The 20,692-nt window shown below is 40.2% G+C and overlaps 1 protein-coding gene across 1 annotated transcript in view; it reads right to left on the bottom strand.

Moving 5' to 3' along the window:
- Positions 1-1,498: 1,498 nt before the first annotated feature.
- The window catches only part of SOS1 (SOS Ras/Rac guanine nucleotide exchange factor 1), a 137,688-nt gene continuing 118,494 nt past the window's right edge, over positions 1,499-20,692 (bottom strand). Inside the window, exons 11-22 of the mRNA XM_083176061.1 lie at positions 20,121-20,202; positions 18,512-18,634; positions 18,103-18,206; positions 17,755-17,977; positions 13,687-13,806; positions 10,581-10,743; positions 10,198-10,315; positions 7,253-7,425; positions 6,037-6,153; positions 5,555-5,819; positions 4,619-4,737; positions 1,499-2,721 (exon numbers count right to left, since the gene is read on the bottom strand). Of these exons, the coding sequence (XP_083032187.1) occupies positions 2,227-2,721; positions 4,619-4,737; positions 5,555-5,819; positions 6,037-6,153; positions 7,253-7,425; positions 10,198-10,315; positions 10,581-10,743; positions 13,687-13,806; positions 17,755-17,977; positions 18,103-18,206; positions 18,512-18,634; positions 20,121-20,202 (2,102 nt within the window). The 3' untranslated portion in view covers positions 1,499-2,226. The remainder of the gene's footprint in view (positions 2,722-4,618; positions 4,738-5,554; positions 5,820-6,036; positions 6,154-7,252; positions 7,426-10,197; positions 10,316-10,580; positions 10,744-13,686; positions 13,807-17,754; positions 17,978-18,102; positions 18,207-18,511; positions 18,635-20,120; positions 20,203-20,692) is intronic.

Below are 20,692 nucleotides of genomic sequence, written 5' to 3'. Positions count from 1 at the left end.
TGCTTTCACCCCTTCTCATTACTTGGGCAATGTGCGTTTTTGGGAGGCCTCTTTGGTTCTTGCGCACAGTACCGCAAGCTGCTGTACCTCTTGAACCAAGGGCCTTAAACAGGGGGATGCTGGTGTAAAAGTTATCCACATAGAGGTGATAACCTTTATCCAGGAAGGGGTGCACTAAATCCCAGACAATTTTCCCACTAACACCTACGAGGGAGGGGGGGCATTCTGGCGGTTCAATTCTTGAATCCTTCCCTTCATAAACCCTAAACCTGTGGGTGTACCCTGAGGTGCTTTCACACAGTTTGTACATTTTTATGCCATACCTTGCCCTCTTACTGGGAAGGTACTGGCGGAATTTAACCCTTCCTTTAAAATGTATAAGGGACTCGTCGATACAAATAAATTTTTCAGGGATGTACACCTCTTCAAATTTGGCACTGAAATGATCAATGACCGGCCTGACTTTGAATAGCCGGTCAAAGGTGGGATCATCTCTGGGTGGGCACTGTGCATTATCGGTGTAATGTATAAATTTAAGAATTGTCTCAAATCGAGTCCGGGGCATGGCCATACGGTAAAATGGAGTACTGTACAGAACATCTGTACTCCAATATTGCCTAATTTCTGGCTTTTTTACTATGCCCATATGAAACACCAGACCCCAAAACGTCATCATCTCTACTGCATCTACAGGGGTCCACCTAGCAAATGATGACGTGGGGTTTTGAGCAATAAACTGCTGGGCATATAAATTAGTTTGGTCCACCATTAAATTTATAAAATCATCAGAGAAAAATAATTTGAAAAAGTCAATTTCTCTGAGACCTGTGGAATCAAATTGGATTCCTGGCATGGCCAAAAACTCAGGAACCTGGGGCTCAAAATTGTCTGGTGGTGGGGTCTATACGAGATCAATTATTGGGGGGGGGGTCTCAGCTGCTCTACGGGGGCGTCTTTGAGGGGGTCCCTCATCACCAGAGGAGGAAGAGGAGCTTAAGGCGAAACCTTCAAATTCCCCGCTTGCATCACTGGCTGTGTCAGAGTCAGAAGCAAGCAGGGCATATGCCTCCTCCGCTGAATACATTCTCCTGGATGACTGGGAGGACATTTGGGAGGACATTTGGGAGGACATTTGGGATGCCATTTTTATTTTTGTGTTACTGGTAGTGAAATGTGGGCATGCACGGACATGCACGGACATGTCTGCTGTCAGGGACAGCAGACATGTTGAAACTGTCACCGCGTCTATAGACGCGGTGACAGTTAAATGCCATGACGTACATTTACGCCATGTGTCGGGAAGTACTTCCCGACCATGACGTAAATGTACGTCAAATGTCGGGAAGGGGTTAATGTCAAACTTGCTTGTGTTGACCTTTTGGCTATGTCAACATTGTGCTTGTAGATTAAATGTATAGTCAGAATCTGGGAGTTTGCATAGAGAGACAATGGCAATATTAATAAATCTAAACATTAATAATCACATACACACCACACACAGCTTTGCTACTGCTTTAATGATAAGACTGTTTCCCCTGTTTGAAGGCAATAATTACACATTCTTTCCAGCTAAAATGTCTTTTTTTTTTTTTTTTTTAAACTGGCACCAAAATCATTTGTCTTTTTATAAAAAAAAAAAAAAAAAAATTAAAAAAGAAAATACAGAAATTAAAATAAAAACAAAAAGTACCTCTTTGGTGAGGCAGGTACCAATAGAACTCATAGAACACTTTGTAAACTGAACAGGCGATACAGCGCTATACTTTACTTTTATAAAGTCGGGTACCACAGATAGTCATCACAAAGCTTCTTGTGATTTTATAAAAGAATTTTAAAGCAGAGGCACGAAGCAAAAGAGAATTTAAGTAGGATACAAATATCCCTGTTTAGAAATATATATATACATATATATCTATATAGATATATATATATTTCTAATCTTAAAAGTGCATAATATTCTAGTTTGAATCTCTTTGACAATATGTTACCACAACCGTGGCGATTTCCATCTTTACTACTTTTCTGTTAATCATTAACTGTGTGACTTACTCCTGCTTAAAAGAGTCTTTAACGGTGCAATATGCATCCAGGCAAATAGCAAGGACACGATATCCTTTCTGTCATGTAACTCAGTACATGGCATTCTTGCAGTTAGTTTATTCCTTTCGTGAATGTTTTGTTTTTGAAGAAACACAAGTTTTTAGTGTTTAGACTAGACTATTTGTATTACAATGAATTGGCATTTTCCAACAACGGAGGTCCATCTCTGTGGATAGATGGATGTGGAGGCTCCCTTTTATAAGTTTTTGGGGGAAGTTTTGGAATAGGCTGAGAAGTGCTTTGCCTGGGTGGGACAGGAGGTCCAGTCACAGTATGCAGTTCTAGATCTTGCACTATTAAAGATGGAGAAGGCAGATGTCTTCTTGTTCCATGAGGGGATGGAGTCTGTGGTGGAGGCGGGGTAAACGGTGATGGACTATAGGGAAAGAAAGTGGTGCTATGTTCGCTTTTCCGTCCAAGTGGAGGCGGTTGAAGATGTAGAGGGGAGCTGGAGAAGACGTCCGGGGTACGTACTGGTTCCCGTGGTGGTAAAAGTGGAGGGCTGTCAGGTCCTTCAGAGACTGAGGAGCGGTCAGACATTGTGTACCGTGGGGAGTATACTTTTGATGTGGGTTGCCGAGGTGGGATTGCTGGAGGGCTGTCCCCATGTTTTGACATAATCTTCAAATGGAGGGAACAGAAACAAAATTATTATACATTAAAAACTGAGAATGCAGCTACCTATAACATAAATGTAATGTTACCATTGCAATTCGAGGGAATCTAAAATTCTTATTCTATATACGTCAATAAAATATCTGTTAAGTAGAACTCACTAACAATAGCAATTCCGATCAGCAATTCCGATCAGGTGGTTTTCTCATGGAATTGAATTTTTGGTCCCAGTATCTCATGCACAGTACAGTCCAGTAGAAGAGACCTCAGCATCAGACGCATGTTTTTGTTATGGTTTGCAACTTTAGGAACCAAGATTACTAATGGAAATAATTTACCTTCTTAGTGGGGACATGTGTGGGGACTGGGAGACTACCAATATGCAGTAAATTGGTTTAATCTCATCAGAAGTGAGGATACACTCAAATTGGTAATCACCTTGAGAAAAAAGTGGTGGCCGTATGATGCTGCTTTACTAGCGTCCTGTGCCAAAAGCATCAATAACCACTTTATTTGTTATGGCTTATGCCATTAAAACAAATAGCCTGTAGCAGGTCAACTACCATTACTTTAAATTCTGAAATACTCCAGCAAGCTACAAGTTGGGAGTAACGCTTGTAAAGTATTTGCAAGATCCAGTGCATTATGGATCAACAAACTGGCATCACAGAGAGGGAGACTCTTTCACCAACTTCTGATGTGCCACACTGGTGCTTAACCCCTTGAGTGGTGGGTTGTGCTGGGGCAGGACAAACCTATGAGGGCAGGTTTGTCCTGCCCCAGCAAAACCCACCACAGAACATAGGAAGCCCCCTCATCATTGTACGCCGGAGCTCCCCTGCCACCGGCGCGCACCTACTGCATAGTGGTATGCCTGGAAATTTTCTAGGACAGCCAGCTGCAGCAGAGCAGCTGAAAAGTGATAAAATGGAGAGTGATAGACCACCAACCAATCAGCTCCTAACTCTCAATTTTTAAACCCAGTCTGTAACATGGCAGCTAGCAGCTGATTGGCTGGTGGTTTATCACTGTCCATTGTATCACTTTTTAAGCTTAGTACATCTGGCCCTATGGCTCTTAATCCCAGGATGTTGATCAGCAGTCAAGTGTCCTATAGACCCATACTTGTCCATATCCCTTCTTAGGATTTGTCAAAATTGTGGTAGATTAAAAAAAACAACACATAAGCATATTAAGATATAAACACTTTATAAAAGAATAACTATCAGTTGGAGGAGCCTAGGATCAGAAAGGACATGCATGGGCTTGGTTGCAGAGGGAACCATTGTAGACCATTTGCCAACCAGAGTGCAATGATGGTCTTCCAGAAGCCAATCTGCCATGACTTGTAGCTCTGAATCGAGGACAAACATCATTTAGAAGGGGAGTGTGGGGAACTTATAGCAACACTTGCCCATGAAGAACTGTGAGATCTTGCCATAACCGTATGGGTTAAAGGCAATATAATCTAATTTTGAGTCTGGCAAAAGTACGGGTTTTCTGAGTGAAACAGAAAGAATTTGGAGTAAAATAAAAAAGATAGATATGGAAATGATTTACACAATTAGCCATATATGGGGAGGGCAATGGAATGCACAGTCCCCCATACTCAATAGTGGGATCTTAAGAACAGCAAGGCCATTATTGCCTACAGACTACACAGCACACATTTTTTGGGAGAGCCAGTGTTGGCCACTTGTACATGCTCCGATAGATACTGGTGCATGAACAGTAGTGCAGTGGCAGTACAAAGCAGGAAGTAAATATGCATCAAATAATTTACTCCTTATTGATCAAGGAGACACCTCTGTACCTGACACACAGATGATACATTCAGGTGACTTAAGGTTACGGACTCAATAAAAAAAAATGCAGTGGTATATAAACAGGATTCTACTTCTACCTTTGAGGGTGAGGACTCTGTTGGAGCGGATTCTGGTCGTCTGCGGGGAGGAACAGGTGGAGGAATCTGCATTTCATCACAGTTCTTAGTGAAATTAATTGAAGATACTGAAGCAGAACCTAAGGAGGAATTCAATAAAAATAGTAACGCAAACAAGGTCTACAGATGATAAACTGATGTACTGTAGACTAAGTAGTTATCTGGCCTTCTTGTAGTGTCATTGTGAAGAAATTGAAGATACTTACAGCACTTTAGTTCTCCAATTTGAAAATAAATGAATGTATAACCCAATAGACTGCAATTGAATTAGGATTACTTTTATCTGAAGAACTGTGAATGGTTAGTGGCTCCAATGTTTGAAATTAAATTGAATCGCAGCTTTTCTACAGATTTATGCTGTGTACACACTGTACAATTTGACATTCAATTTGGACTATATAGCCAAAATCGAATCGAGATCGCATAAACATCGAATGAAGATAGAACATGTTTTTAAGCTTTCTATCCCGATTCGAGCTCCCATTCAGCTAAAATCGAAAAGCCAAATAGACAGTGCAGCAATGACTATATATAGTGCAGATTGAACGTAGATAGCATGAACTGTATGTAAATAGTACAGAGTTAGCAATGGAATCTTAAGTCAAATAGCAAGGAAATCTCACCGTGTGTACACACCATTACAGTAGTGTGCTTATGATGTTCTTTATCTAGATGATATAACTTTTTAATACCTGCTATGCAAGTTATAAATGCTACATTTAGCAAATACCAAATGTGTTTGTAACATATTCTGTTACAGTAATTCTTTTTTCACTTTACACATCTGTTCCTCGGGGCCATCATTACTTAAGAACTTTATTTTTATTCAATTAAAAAAATAGACTGAAAAAAAGAAAATGTCAAGAAGGACACAACCAGAAAAAACATGGCACCTACGTGAGTGAAAGGGACTTGATGGGTCTGAATCAAAGACACTGCAGACATCAGTAGTGCTGGATGCTGCAGATGGAGGTGGCGGTGTTAGGGGCGTCCGGGGAGAGTTTGGGGCAGAAGCTGCCATTTCAGTTTCACTCTCAGGGATGCGGCTGTAGCTGATTTTCCTTGGTTCCTGCTGTAATGGGGTAGGGTGCCTCATTGTACCCGGTCTTGTGTTTGACGGCCGCACACCAGGTGACTTAAGGGTGTAAGTGTACTTTTTTTGCTGATAAAAAATAATAATTTTGTGAGTGCAAAAAACATTTTGCATAATGAAACTGGTTCAATAAGAATTAATGCATGACAAGCGTTCATATAGGGTACAGGGAAGTGTGTTTTAAATCCCAGGCTACTATCTTTACAAACTCACTTGATAGGAATTGCCTGAAACATCCAGCTCACATACAAATAGTAGGTTAGAAAAATATTTTATCAATACTTACAAATCTTGGCAAAGTCTTTGCATTCCGTGGCTCAATTTCCAAAGACTTTTTAAACAAATAATCCTCAAATTCTTTTTCTGCAACATTCCCTATTGGATTCAGAGTCTCAAAAAATCTCTGAAATAAAATCAAACCGTTTAGGTTATATTTTGGGATTAACACATGACTGACAGGAGAAAAATAAACATGCATTAAAAACATGGAACCTATATTCCCAAATTGATCCATATTTCAGAATATTAAAGTGAGCCAACAAACCATGATTTCTGTCCACGTGGGCAACCTTCTAGATAGCACCCAGCGAAGCATTTCAATTGTTGCTCCGTTTTGACAGGAGTGCTGCGGTGGAACACAGTCTACTGAGGCGGTGAGAAAAATTGTGTGCAAAGTCCATGGTTAAGGCACCCAAACCGACATTTGGGTGGCCTTAACAGGACTTTAGACTGTTAGATGCATATAGTGACTAAGGGGTGTAATTCCATGCCATTTCCGACAGGGGAAATAGCGGCCCCCGCCTATTAAATGCTGCCGTTTTAGGCTGCATTGAAGGCAGAGTCCGACAAAAACAGATCTGACTTTGAAAAAAGTTGGATCTCTTTTGTCTGAAATGGCCATGGATTGCCGAATTCATGGCTGTTTTTCGACAATCCGCTGCTTTTTTCACTGATCCGCCCACTTGCCAACACTTGGAACATTGAATGCCAACTGTCAAATTACAGTTGAACTGAGCAAAAATGGCCGATGGTCAGGCAATTGGAATCCCGGATTGAATATCCCACTAAATCCTATCGATTTGGACATGACCAGCACAATAATTCAGAGTCACCCATTAATTATAAAGACACACCAATAAAATGTGAATGCCTCCCCTCCCCCCTGTGTGTCTATTAAGCAGGTAAACCAGGGATTTTGATATTGCTTTTGCTTACAGTGGCTTCTTAAATTGTAACTATAATATTAATCACTGTAATTATTTGTTGCTTCTGTGACAACCGCTACTGTAGCAGCTTATGAAGAACGTTCAATAACTTGTTTAGACTAATAACCTTCTTTGTCATATGCTTAAAACCTTCCTTCATGTTGTCAGAGTGCGCCTCACATGGCATATGGAAATGGATCCTCCCAAAAGCCTGTTCTCCTGAGCTGGAGCAACAACTGTAGTTATTGTTTCCCAGCTGCACAACACAGATATAGCCACAGCAAGATGTCAACTTACCCGGATGTCAGCCTCCACCTGTAAACAGTAAGGCTGATTCTGGTACTGCTGTATCTCCCCAGTGATCTCAGCCACTTTCCGCCTCTTGCTAAAATTCACCAGTTCTTTCCCATGCCTCTTCAAAAAATCAGGATTGCCTTCCTCTGTTTTTAAAATATTAGTCAAATAAATTCCTAAAGTAGAAAAACAAAGACAGAGCAGTAGATTAGAGAGATAGAGTGCAAAAGTTTTACACCTGTATTTCTAGTTGTGGACAGTAGATTAGTAGACTAAATAGGAGTGATGCAATAGTTCCTGGGGAGGAAATAATTGGGCATCTGACATTCATTCAATAGTTTTAGTTACCCATCAATTATTACTCTTGTTTAAATGAATGGGAGCGATGCAAACTGTTGTTTAAGTGCCCAGAGGTCAGGCTTTACATGCATTTATACTCGCCACTTTAGAAGGCACAGAGCAGGAATATGGGCAATGTACCCGATTACAACAATTCAATTGCTCCGTTGGGCACCCATGAATTATTTCCACTTAAAAACAATTGAATCGCTTTCAGAGAAAATCATTTAATGTAAGTACTGTACAAAAATAACTTTTTCTCTTACATTACATTGAGCGACAGTGAACATCATAGGGGTGTTCCAAAGCTTATCTTAAGGCAGGGTACAACAAACAATTGTATGTAAAGCAGATCTATGCATTTCTACTATCATATAGGATGAAAATATAATTGACTGATCCCTTTGTAGTGTGCTGGGCGAATGCTATAGGTGTTTTCTTTTTTTTTTGTCTAGATTAGCCCCTCCCATGCAAGCACATGTGGTGGACCAAGAAATTGATTTTAGTAACTTGCGATGTTTGTGTATTGCTGTTTTGGTCAGCTTCTTTTGTGGACATCATAATGAACAAAATGGTCTTTTGTCCTGGGTATTTCTCAGCTAAAAATGTGGCTACGGTAAGACTGTCAGAACCAGGTGGATGTCCCAAGAAGTTACTGGGGTATGTTTGGAAATTGCAAATGCACAGTTCCCAGTAAGAAGGTTGGCACTTCAGGTTTAAAAAAAAAAAGACCCCACTTAAAGAAAACCGAGAGCAAACCTTCTGAGACTTATGATGTAAAACTCACTCCAAACGGTCATGCAGAAAAAGTGATGAGATAGAAAGCTTATAAGGTGTTAGGGTGATATAAGTCTTTCAAATCCTGAGGTAATTAATGGCAAAAAATAAGACTTCAAGTCCTGAATGAAAAAAAACTTAGTTTTTAGGATCCTGGTTGTTAAAACCACCAGTATTAAAGACAACTGAGGTAAACTCTGAAAATGAAAGTGGTCCTGAGCAGGTTTAGGAAGCTGGAACCATGTCAGGTATTGTCTGCAGATATTTCATCCTGGAGGCAGAAGCACTCCAGCTTGTGGTTTAATCAAGATGTTATCATGTTGATATCTTATTAAGCCCACCAGCTTCTAAAAGAAATTGAATGATTGGACTACTCCCTAAAAGAACAAATTTGTCACAAATACTTTTAATGCACCAGCCACACAAGCTCTACAGTGATCAAATCTTGCTTAGCAGGGATCCTTTGACATAGGTGGTGTCCAAGGACCCTGCAACAGACTTTAGACATGATGTCCAATGTCACCATCACCAAACCCATGCTGAGGTTTTCGCCTTCTCAGCTACCAGTGGAGCATTCTACAGCGGCATTATAAAAAGAGCTTGCTTAAAAAGTAATTTTTCCCATTTTGCAAACCCAAAATGAACATGTACAAGGAGACATCATCCTTTTGAAAATGTGCAAGGTGAACAGACACTAGGCCTGCGAGTCCAATGAAATAATTAGTCCTGGAAGTGAGACAATCTTATCTGCTAGCATTGACACACTCTACTAACAAGTGTCAAACAGAAGTTAAAGGAAGATTATCTGCTGGGAAGGATACAATTTGAATGTCTTGACATCCAAACATGAGACTCAACAGACTGGGCTGTCCCCATAACATGGGCCTGCAGAAAGTCTAGCACTTTTGTCTTGATCAGATAATCTAGGTAAGGGATCACTTCAGCCTCATGGATCTAATAAGAACAGCCATTACTTTTAGTATATTTCTGAACACCCTATGTCCTGTTTACCTGGCTGAAAACCAGGTCCTGAAAGTGAAAGGCTTGAGACTCTTGTTCCTGTTAGACCTTGATGTCCATGGACACTATGAACTTGCCCTGTTCCATTTTGTTAAGAAAAATGGACATCAAGAACTCATCTTGAAAATGTGAACCTTCTGCCAACGCTTTAGGGATTTTTTTTTGGAACAGAAAGGCATTTGACTAAAAACCCAATAATATTTGCTGTGCACCTGTGAAGGAACTAGATTGCATTCCTTGTAGCAAAAATGTAATTTTTTCTTCACCATTAAGACCGATGGCTGAAAAGTTCCTGGGCTGTGACTTTAATTTACAATGTCTCACAAAAGTTAGAGGAGCAGACTAATCCCAAACCTAAAACACTGGTTCTTCCCGAAACACACAAGATGGCAGTTCAAAACTTTTCACAGAATAGCATGCCTTATTCAAACCCTGCATTGCCTGTGTCAGGTAGGTGGTCTACAAAATGTGGACTGTAAATCTTGAGGACCGGTTTGGCCAGCCCTAGGTTAAGTTGTGGACATGGCTGTAAGAGACACAGCATAGCCAGAGTAGTGTCCTATGGATTTCACCTTTTATCTTTTGTATTTGTCTTAAGGACTGAAAATAAGGTTTTAAAGAATGATACTTTCCTTTTATTTTTATACATAGCAACACAGATTTTATTTTTCAGACAGAAATAGATTAAATAAATGGGGCATAGTACAAAACCTATCCATTTGTATTATTTACCAATACTTTAAATCAAATTCAGGTCTTGCTGAATACTTCATTAAAATAGTGTATTAAACAAATCCAGAATAAATGCTTACCGCAGAAAGGCACACATGGTGGATTAATTGACCTGAGTTTAGCCAAATATTTCTTTTGGTGATCTTCGCTCAATTCATGAGCTTCTTCTAGAATCTTTCTTTGTCGACTTGAGACTTGCTGTAGAAACATAAATAAAACAGCAGCCCATTAGCAAATGGTATATGCAGGCAGTGAAATATTAAATACAGTTTGCTTTCCCTTTTTTTAATTGATCCAGGCAACTCAGACCTAATATTAGCTTGTTTACAAGTAACAATACATAGGTAAAAGGAAAAGCCCCTATATGTTGATCATAGCAGTTGTAACTGCAACATTGTCTTGTTCTGGCAACTAAAAAAAAAGGGGCAGATTCACAGTAATTATCAGGGTAAATAACACTCACCTCAAATGTGTTATCGAGCCTGTAAATTGGTGAAGAGTTCATGGCACTTACGACTTCAAGTACTCCATTAAAGTTGTTTAGCTCTTGAAAGACCTGAAGAATTTCAATGATACGACTCACAACAACCACTCGCTCTTCAAGGTTTTCCGTTTCTACGATACATCTATATAGTATTGGAGGAGGCAAAAAAGTTAGAAAAAGACAAATAGATAGTATTGGAGGAGGCAAAAAAGTTAGAAAAAGACAAATAGATAAAAACAAGTACTGTATGTCTGGTTCTTCTCTTCTGTTACTTATATACTATTTACTATTCCCATTCTCCTCTGATCAGAAACACTGCTGTATCACGGACGACCAGTGCAACAAGCGCACAAATGCCCTTTTTATACAAGTGCAGCACGGGCAACCAGTGTAACAAACCCATTTTCTGCCAGACAGGCTTTCAGCATAAGCCTCTGTCTCAGTCATTTTAGTTAAGAGATCAGGCAGTTCAAGGTGAGAAAAGTACAAGTCACTATCACCATTTATGAGTGGAGTGAACGGATGGGTGGGTTGTCGCATCACTGGGACCTATCTTGCCATTGCAATTTGCATCACCGAGGCCTATCCTATTATCCACGAAAACCAGAACCAGGCGTGAGCTGTGGTTTATAAGGGATTTTGTTTTAAACGCCTCAGGCAGCAGAAATGAAAATCTTGAAAGCATCCCCACAAAAAAAGGGTGGGTGTCCTATTACAATTGGTAACTTTTGGGGGGTATTCAATCCGGGGTCCTGACAGTCGGAATCCCGGGCAGTTTAATCGGCTTCCAACAATAACTATACAGTTAGAATACAATGTTCTGACTGTCGAGAGTTTGTAAGTCCGTGGATCCACGAATCCAGATGATCCTAAAATGGCTGTGGATTAGACAATCCACAGCCCTCTCCGACAAAACAGATTCAACTTTTAAAAAGTCAAAACTGACGGTCTTTAATGCGGCGAGTTCCCCCGTTGGAAACATCGGCACAGATTGAATACCCCCTTTTCACTCCAGATTATTTCTCTGCTTATTAGATACCCTTCAATGTCTTAAGTTAAAGGGGGAGATTCTCTAAGAATCTCCGCCCCCTTCGCATTTATAATTATCGCATATGTTCTAACATATACGATAATTATAGCAAAGGACAGCTCTTGCGTTAAGAGCTGTCCTTTGCGGTGAGAGTCGCCAGGTCCCGGCGGCTCCCCCCTCCCTCATACACCCGGCACTGCTGCTGCGCCGGGCTCTCCTCCTCCCGGAAGAGGATCAGTGCAGGGAGGAGGTCACAGGTCCGGGCAGCACAGAGTGCTGCCCGGACACAGGTGAGGGGGCGATGCGTGGCGGCGGGGGTCCGTGCGGGACGGCGTTGCGGGGCGGCGGTGGGATGCGGTAGAAGCCCATTGGCTTCTATGGGGCATTGTTCTGGCGATGCCCTCCGCCGCGGTAACCCGGCGGGGGATGCTTACAGCATCCCAAAATGCGGTAAAAACCCGATAACGGGGTTTTTACCGCATTTTTCGCTTAGAAAATCTCCCCCAAAGTCTCAATCTATCTTAAAAATAATAAGAATAATAAAATGATACCTTCAGTATGATAAACAGTGTGAACCCACTGCCACAAGATACTGAACATAACATGTATAGTGGCAAACACACACAATATGTGCAAAACAACCATATATTATAAATGCTACTACAACAATAGTGAGCGGATGTAGGAAATGCAGGAAATACATTCAAATAAACAGTTCCTGATACAGTAAGTTTCCAGGTATTAAAGAAATGTAAACAGCTTTCCCCAAGTAGGTAAGATTTCTGAATACAGTTGACAAAAACAGAAGAATTATGTTGGCAAACTATTGGCAATGGTCCATGAAGGTACATTACATTACACTGCATAAGCACTCTTACAGGAAGCATGCAGCGCGACACACAATGGAAAGCACAGTTAGGAACTATTACTTTCAACACAACACCGCTCCTTCCAAATCAGCAAAAGTCTGTAAACAGTTACAGCAGCTGCAGACATAAATGATAGGAAAATAATATTTATTAGCAAAAAAGTAATCTTCTATACTTGCTTTGCCTTATTAAGCTTAACAGCCAAGCTTTAATTACTTGCCTAATCTCTTATTTATGTTTAAACAAATGTACAAGGTCTGTTTTCACTTTGTTTTAACTTATTTAATGAAAGGTGACTGAGCAATGTTCAGTGCACACAAGTAGTCTATCATCCTGTATAATCCACCATGCAAGAGGGAATGACAAGTATGGACAGTGACCCAAGCAACTCCCTTACACCAGGGATGGGGAACCTTCGGCCCTCCAGTTGTTGTCGAACTACACATCCCAGCATGCTCTGCGACAGTTTTAACATAACCAAAAAGCAAAACCGTAGAAAGGCAGCCTGGGATGTGTAGTTCAACAACACCTGGAGGGCCGAAGGATCCCCATCCCTGGTCTACACGTTGCGTTTTAGCAGGATGCAGTGGAATAGGATCCTGTGTAGCAGGATGCAGTTTCTTGTGTCTACACATTGTGGCATGTCCAAAAGGGACCTGTGAAAATGCAATTTGAAGACGCAGCCTTACTGATATCGGACCATCGGAATTCTGCATGGCAAGGATGATCTATTGTGATTTATTCACCATAGGGGTCATTCAAGTGTGGTTGCACATGTGCCTATTGGTACTCTGCGCATGTACAGGACACGTTCAGCAGCATAGGTTGAAAGTCTGATGCTGTAACAGGGAGGTGACTGGCTCCATTTGAAAAATGGAGCGGTAACACTGCCGTTTAGAAGTGGGAAGAGGTCAGGGATCTCCATTGTAGGACGGAGATTTCCTGGCCGCTGTGACAGGTGGATTGAGCGGCACCCAAAGATATAAATGTACCGACGGTTACAAGCCCTGATCTTGGTAACGAGACCCAAGTCTTGTTTTTCTTATACCCCTTTTACAGTGCAGTAAACCTGACCCCAGCTAAAGGAAGCCGCAAAAGGGTATGTAAAGTGGTCATAAATAAAATGTGAAATTGCAGATAATTAGGGAAATTGCGGTACAGGTGAAATATTCAGCCAGTAACTTACTTCTCAAACCACAAAGTGAGGTTGGTGGTGTGTCTAATCATTTTTAAGAGGTTAGGAGAGTTAATCTCTTTATCTTCTTTAGTCCATACACTACCAACAAGTTCAGAAGACTGTACAGCTCTATCGGGGGAAAAAAGAACGAAAGAAACATATTTTGTCAACTAGAGAGAAAGTACAGCAAAGGCAGAAGTCCCATACACACTGGAAGAGAAAGTAAAAGATATTGGTCAGGAGGACCCTTCTGGGCGATATCTTTTTTTTTTTTAAATTTCATATCTTTATTACTTTTCTCATTTTATATTACATATAAAGACAAAAAGAAAATAACATATAACATATAAACACATACGTATAATTACAATTCAATACACTTTTGTTACATAAACAGAATAAAATACATTTTTATCTCATTGCGCCTTCTTCTTGCTCCCTTGGCTTAAATTGAAAATGCTACATCCGGTATGGCATACGGTGTCATATCTATCCCCTCTTAACTCATGGTTGTTAACCATTATGCTACCGTGGTCCCATCTTTAAGGATTTAAAATAGATTCACGTATTTATTGCTACCCGGGTAACTATGTGGGTGTTGACCTAGTTGGGGGCTAAATAACCTGCAAACCAGCCAGTATTACTGGTCTTTACTAGACCTTCGAAATTGGTATAGTAACTGGGTTCAGGTCGGGGTAATGGCCCCTAAATGTATGATCTAAATATACTTAGAAAAGGGTGTATTAGTTCGAACAGGATAATATTACCCTACCAGTAATTTCTACAGTTAAGTGAGATTAAGTGCATGTGCACTATATAAACTTATAAAGTTACACTAAAAAAAGAAAAAAAAGGAAAAGAATAGAAGAAAATGATTAATAATAAATACCCTTTACATATATCGGAACTTCCCGTCACATGTTTTAATACATCAAACAAACTTCGGACATGTGTAGTAACTCTCTACTTGTTATCTCGTGACTCTGCTAGCAATATCTGCTATATATTACTTATAGTGATAGTATCTATCCCAACCCAGCCCCCCACCCCCCGTAACTATCTTTTATAACTCTATCCTAGTGTTGTAAATTACCTTTGATAATATGAGGAATTAATCCAATTGTGCCATATTAACTTATATTTAGTTACCGTGTTACAATTTGTATATAGGGATTGCTCCTGTCTGTTAGTATGATTTACTAATACTTTGTCTGGAGTCTCCTTTGGGCTGGTGGTCTGGATGTACAGCTGCGTGGTATCCCCTGTGGTGCAAAAAAAGTTATTTAACGATCCAACGCGTTTCCCCGCCTCAGATAACGGTCTCAGCGGCTTTTTCAAGGAAAGAGAAAAAGGAAGAGTCGCTGAGACCGTTATCTGAGGCGGGGAAACGCGTTGGATCATTAAATAACTTTTTTTGCACCACAGGGGATACCACGCAGCTGTACATCCAGACCACCAGCCCAAAGGAGACTCCAGACAAAGTTGGACTAATAAGGTGATTCGGCACCATCCACTGGGAGCCCGGAGGAAGTATAGGTGGCAGCTGTAAGGTACCCCAATATAATATTGTCTGGCCAGACATAAAACCTGGACAGTTACATTCACTAACCCAAAACAAAGACTGTTACGTAACCAACAATCTAACTACAACTAATATACTAATATGACCGCAACAAGCTAAAAGGGAAGCAAATCTATTTTGGTTTTAATTCATTAACCCGACACGACCGGTTGTGCATTAATAACTTTTTACTTAATTTTCCCTTTATATACTTTTTTATGTAATACCAAGTATATTAATTTTTTCTTAAAATTGTGTTATATTATTCTATGTTTTATATGTGTTTTTTATCAGTACATAAATAAATTGCATGTACTATTTCCCCCTTTATGGCGCAGTTCTATTCTGTTTCTTTCTGGTAATTAATTTGGGGAACTGAGCTATCCCCCACAGAACAGCAGCATCTAAAGGGGTCTAATAGTTTGTGCTAAATTTTTGTTTAGAGGTTTAAAAAAGGTCAGACCACCCGCGGCGCAGTACCTAGCCAAAACTGTTCTATTTACTAATACTACCCAGCAGTTCAGCTCAGGTGGTGCTTTAGCCATCCAGTTTCTCCCAATTATGACTTTCGCAAAGAGCATAAGTTATTGATGTAAATTTTATCGTTTCCACGCATATTGTCGCCCATAATACCTAATAGGCAGAACTTACAGATAATATCTCGTTATTAAACCCCGTGTCTACTATTACCTTTTTGACTTCTTCCCAAAATTTGGCAACACCCTGGCACTCCCATAGCGAATGCAAGAAGGTGCCAGAGGGATCGCCACACCTGGGGCATACTGCAGCAGATCTACCCGGGAATTTGCTTAATGTTATAACTGACAGATACGATCTATGGAATATATATAGTTGCGTTAATTGAACACGGAGGGAATTGGTGGCTTAGTTTATAGATTTCATTGCCATTGACCACTCGTAATCACTCAATTCACCAATGTCTTGTACCCATTTTTCCCGAAGGTGTATTAATCCATCTTTAAACACTTCTTTCCCCACGATCTTATATACCCTAGAAACTATTTTTTTTTTGTTACTGGACTTTAATATTATTTTTATCGTTGATTCCCCAAATATCGGAGAGTCATTGGCAAAGTATGACTGTATAGCGCTTCTCAACTGCAAATAACGATAGAAGTGTGATTGAGGCAGATTAATTCTGGTAGTGGTATGTGGTAATAATAAATATCACCACCAAGGGGCGCTTTAAATTCTGTCTTTAATTGGGTAAATTATTTAAGCCCAGATGATGTATAAATCTGGTGAAGTTTGGTCACTTCATAGGGATGCCAAGCTTCATTGATCTGTAAATTGGACACTTCATGGTCCGTGAATTGATCTACAATCCGGCAATCTCTATCCAGGAAGTCTACGCCCAGTAATTGGTCTACCTCTCCCCAAATTTTAATGGCCTGTATCATTAGTGGAGGATCTGCGCTAGTAAGTTTCCCTTGTATGATTCTTTGTAGTGGGTTAGCTCTGACGGTTGAGAGAGGTTAATTTATTGGCATATTCCCAACCGTACTCCCCCTGTAGGAACCAAGTTCATAACTGTGCTAGCTGGGCTGCCAGATAGTATCGCCTCATGTCCGGCAGACCCAGTCCCCCTTCACCATTATCCCTCATCAGATTGCTTAACCTTATTTTATGTCGGGCTCCATTCCAGATAAATGCAGCTATCATGCTACTAAGTTTCCGAAATAAGGGTTTCGGGAGGTAAACGGGTGAATGATAAAAAGCATATAAGGTTGTAACCCATTTCAATGGCTGGGAGGGTATTGGGGGCTGTCTTAGGGATGGACTAACTGGGAAGATAATAGATTTTGTCTTATTTATTCTAAATCCGGAGAAATCACCGAAGTTGTCAATCAATCTCAGGACCACCAGAAGGGACTTACTATAGTCCAGTAAATAAATTAAAATATTGTCGGCATACAGGGAGACAACGTCGTTACTGCCGCCTAACGGAAAACCCACAATTGCCGGGTGTTGAATTCTGGGAGTTACAATAAATGGAAACACACCGGTTTCTGCAACACCTTTTGTATAATTTAGGGCCATCTCTTACTGCAGATTAATTATTGCCTATTATAAGCACGATGACAAATGAATGGGTACACATATACTGTACAAAACATGTGGTCAAAATGGCTGTAATATATATATATTTTTTTAAATGCAAAAAGAACCGTCATCTGGAGGTTCCTGTTCTGCCAGATATTTAATCAAGCAAGGTCAAATAATGGGCATAAGCTACAGTACTGTCCTGCCTTACCTAAGCAGTAGGCACTCAAGTAGAAAAGAAAGGACAGTGTGGTCAAGGGCAAAAAAGTGGCAGGAAATCTGTTCATGCTAAAAAAAAAATAAGCTTTCTTAAATATCATATTGATAATGTTACAGTGTTATGATCAACTACTGTATATCACAATTTTTTTTTTAGCAGGTTCCTAGTTCTTTAAGTAGGTATTCACAGTAGTGCAGTAGTGGTAAGACATTTGGGAAACAACAACACATACCTGTAAAGATCAGACTCTAACAAGGTCAGCTGCCGAGCTATCTCTATAGGATGTAATGTAAGCAGGTCGAAGCTCTCTATATGGCCAGGCCTGCTGATGTGCCATTCTATAGAAGGCGGTAAGCTCTCAAATGTTATATTGTGGCTAGGTCCATTGGCTTGCGCTTGCTTTTTCCGTTGAATGATCTTTGTGATTGATTCTACCCACTTTTTCATTGCTTTTCCTGAAACAAAAACACTAATTATTCCTGTATGTTGCACAATACTACGTATTTGAATAGAAAAAAGGGGTAGAAATAAAACTATCTAGGAAATGTAACTACTGTGGTTGGAAATTGTATACTCTTACCTCTGACTGTTCCTATAAATTCTTCTAGCCGTAGTAATAGATCTGAATCTCGTTCAAAGTCATAGAAGTGATGTTCTACCCAATGCCGACAAACATTCAGAACCCTGGAAGAGAACAGCATAGAAAACATAATTACAACTATTATTTATATCAGAGAGTTCAATCTACACTGCATACAAGTTCTCTGCCGCTACACAATCTGCCAACGTTACGCTTCTAATACTGTGCCAGCAGGAATTCTGCGCCACAAACAGACCACGCTCCCTTCTGTGAATGATTCTTGTTACAGGGGAAAGAGGAACCTACCTTTGAAAGGGTAAAGTGCTGTATTCACATTTCCCTTGGTAAGACTATGAAAGATAATCCCTGTGTAATGTCGTACAATTGCAAAGCTGTGAAGATATCTTACCGTAACTGTACAGGTTGTACATATTCTTTTCTAAATCTTTTTAGTTCTCCGCTAAGGGGTTGGTCGCCATTTTCCATAGCGATTCTGTCTGCTTCACTTGGTTCAGGCTCTGGAATCTCAAACCTAAATAAAGAACATAAGAGGCGAAAAAGGCATTTACATATACGGGAGATGTATCAAACTTTTACAGAGGACAGGCGGAGAAGTTACTCATAGCAACCAAAAAGCTTCTAGATATTTTATAGAACGTACAGTATGTATAGCTATACTCTCAATGGTTGCTATGGGCAACTTCACTACTCAACCGGTTAGGAATGTTTGATAAATCTCCTTCACCTAAATTATAGCAAATTTCAAAGTGTTTATGAAACTAACTCAGTCCATCTGGTTTCTAACATCTGGAGAGTGACCTTTTAAGAGGGAAAACGGAGCTAAAACAGTTTCAATTACTTTATAAACATAAAAAAATACACCAAAATAAAATCTTTGCATATAAGCAAGCATAATCAGAAATGGGTTACATTATGTATTGACATTGACATCTTTAAATATTACTTTAGAATACCGGGTGTACCATGAAATGTTGTTTTCCCCTTAAAAGCACAGTGTGAAGACTCTGGAAAAGTCTCATGTAAAATATAGTACAAGAACTGAATACAGCCATCTCTAGAGTCCAAGCTGCTATACTCCACTCCCCTAAAGGTCTCATCATGCCAGCATTTTACTAAATGTCCATATTTTGCATATGTTATCATCCTGATCAGTGGCAGAATTTAACTAAGGATCCACTTGCGCCCTCCTTTACATTAAGTCCCAACTGCAGGGACTGCATAGTACTAGCAGTGGCTTCCCACAGGAAGCACTCCATGCTAATCAAAAGCAGACAGCCACTTCCAAGGGGAGGTGTTTTCTAGTGCGATTTGGCCACTTTTCACCCGATTCCGATGGATCGGGATGAGACATTAGATCCGATACACTGTTCCATTCACATCAGATCAGAGTTGGAGATCGGACCTGTTTTCACTTCCGACCTTCGACTGACAGCATCCCAGCAGCAGAAAATGGTATCAAATGTGACATATCGCATGCAAAAGTGCTGCATGCGATATATCGCATTTGATCCAGCGACCCGGGAAAGTAATGTGTGGCTCAAGGGGGATCGGATCCGACTTCTCCCCTCACCTCCTGGTGACATCTGCTGTCAATCACCAGGAGGCCAGACCTGTAACAAGCAGTCGCTGGCCCAGATGGTAGCCTTCATTCGTATTACATATTTGTAGTTGATCTCCGAAGTTTTGCATCACTCCGCAGGTAATTTTCAAAATTATCACTGTACTTTTCTGACGAAGCTCACTTTTATCTGTCTGGTTATGTTAACAAGCAGAATTTTCATTCCTAGGTGGAAAACAATCCTCATTAGCTTCAAGAAAGGCCTCAACACAGCTAATGTGGCCATCTGAAAGTATAGGTCTACAAGCATCGACCAAGAACCATTAAAAGAACTGAAGCCTGCACAGTGCCAAGAAATTATGGTATCATACCCAAAATCAGTTGAAAATAAACTGTATTGCACTATATGTATATATTACAAATGTTTTGTGTTACATACCTTTCTATGAGAAGGCTCAGGAGCTCCTGCGGTTTGCAGAAAGATCTATATGTTGTAAGAAATGTTCGCACAAAGTTGGGGTCTAAAAAGAAAATTGCATCTATATATTAGGTGACATTTACATAACTGGAGTACATGAGTTACTGACATGTTTCCTAAAAATTGTCAACTTGAGCCACAATGGTAGACTAAATATTAATGTAATATGTTTTTAGCATGTATTTACATATCTTAATGTACATGAACAGTGCACTGCATTGCACGTTATAATTGGGCATGTTTTACTTATGTGCGTTGCACTAGGCGGAAGTAAAGTCACTTCTGGTTGGGCGTTATCTAAGATGACCCATTGAGACATTGCAGTCATCACCCACTCTTTGGATTGCTGCTTTATGCCTTTGTGATATGATGCTGTTGTCCTGAAGACAATCCCTAAGGGGAATGAAACATCTACATGTTCTGCTGAATAACCCGTGACTTACTTTTATGGATGTTTTGGTGAGTGCTCATTCTCTCCTATATATATACAGAACCTGATGAAAATGCCAAATTCAAGTTGGCATTAAAATGTT

Source organism: Crinia signifera, chromosome 3, assembly GCF_055691185.1.
Source record: "Crinia signifera chromosome 3, ASM5569118v1, whole genome shotgun sequence".
NCBI classification, from domain to species: Eukaryota; Metazoa; Chordata; class Amphibia; order Anura; family Myobatrachidae; genus Crinia; species Crinia signifera.
Note: the sequence above shows the minus strand (reverse complement) of the source record. Positions and strands in the feature narration are given on the sequence as shown.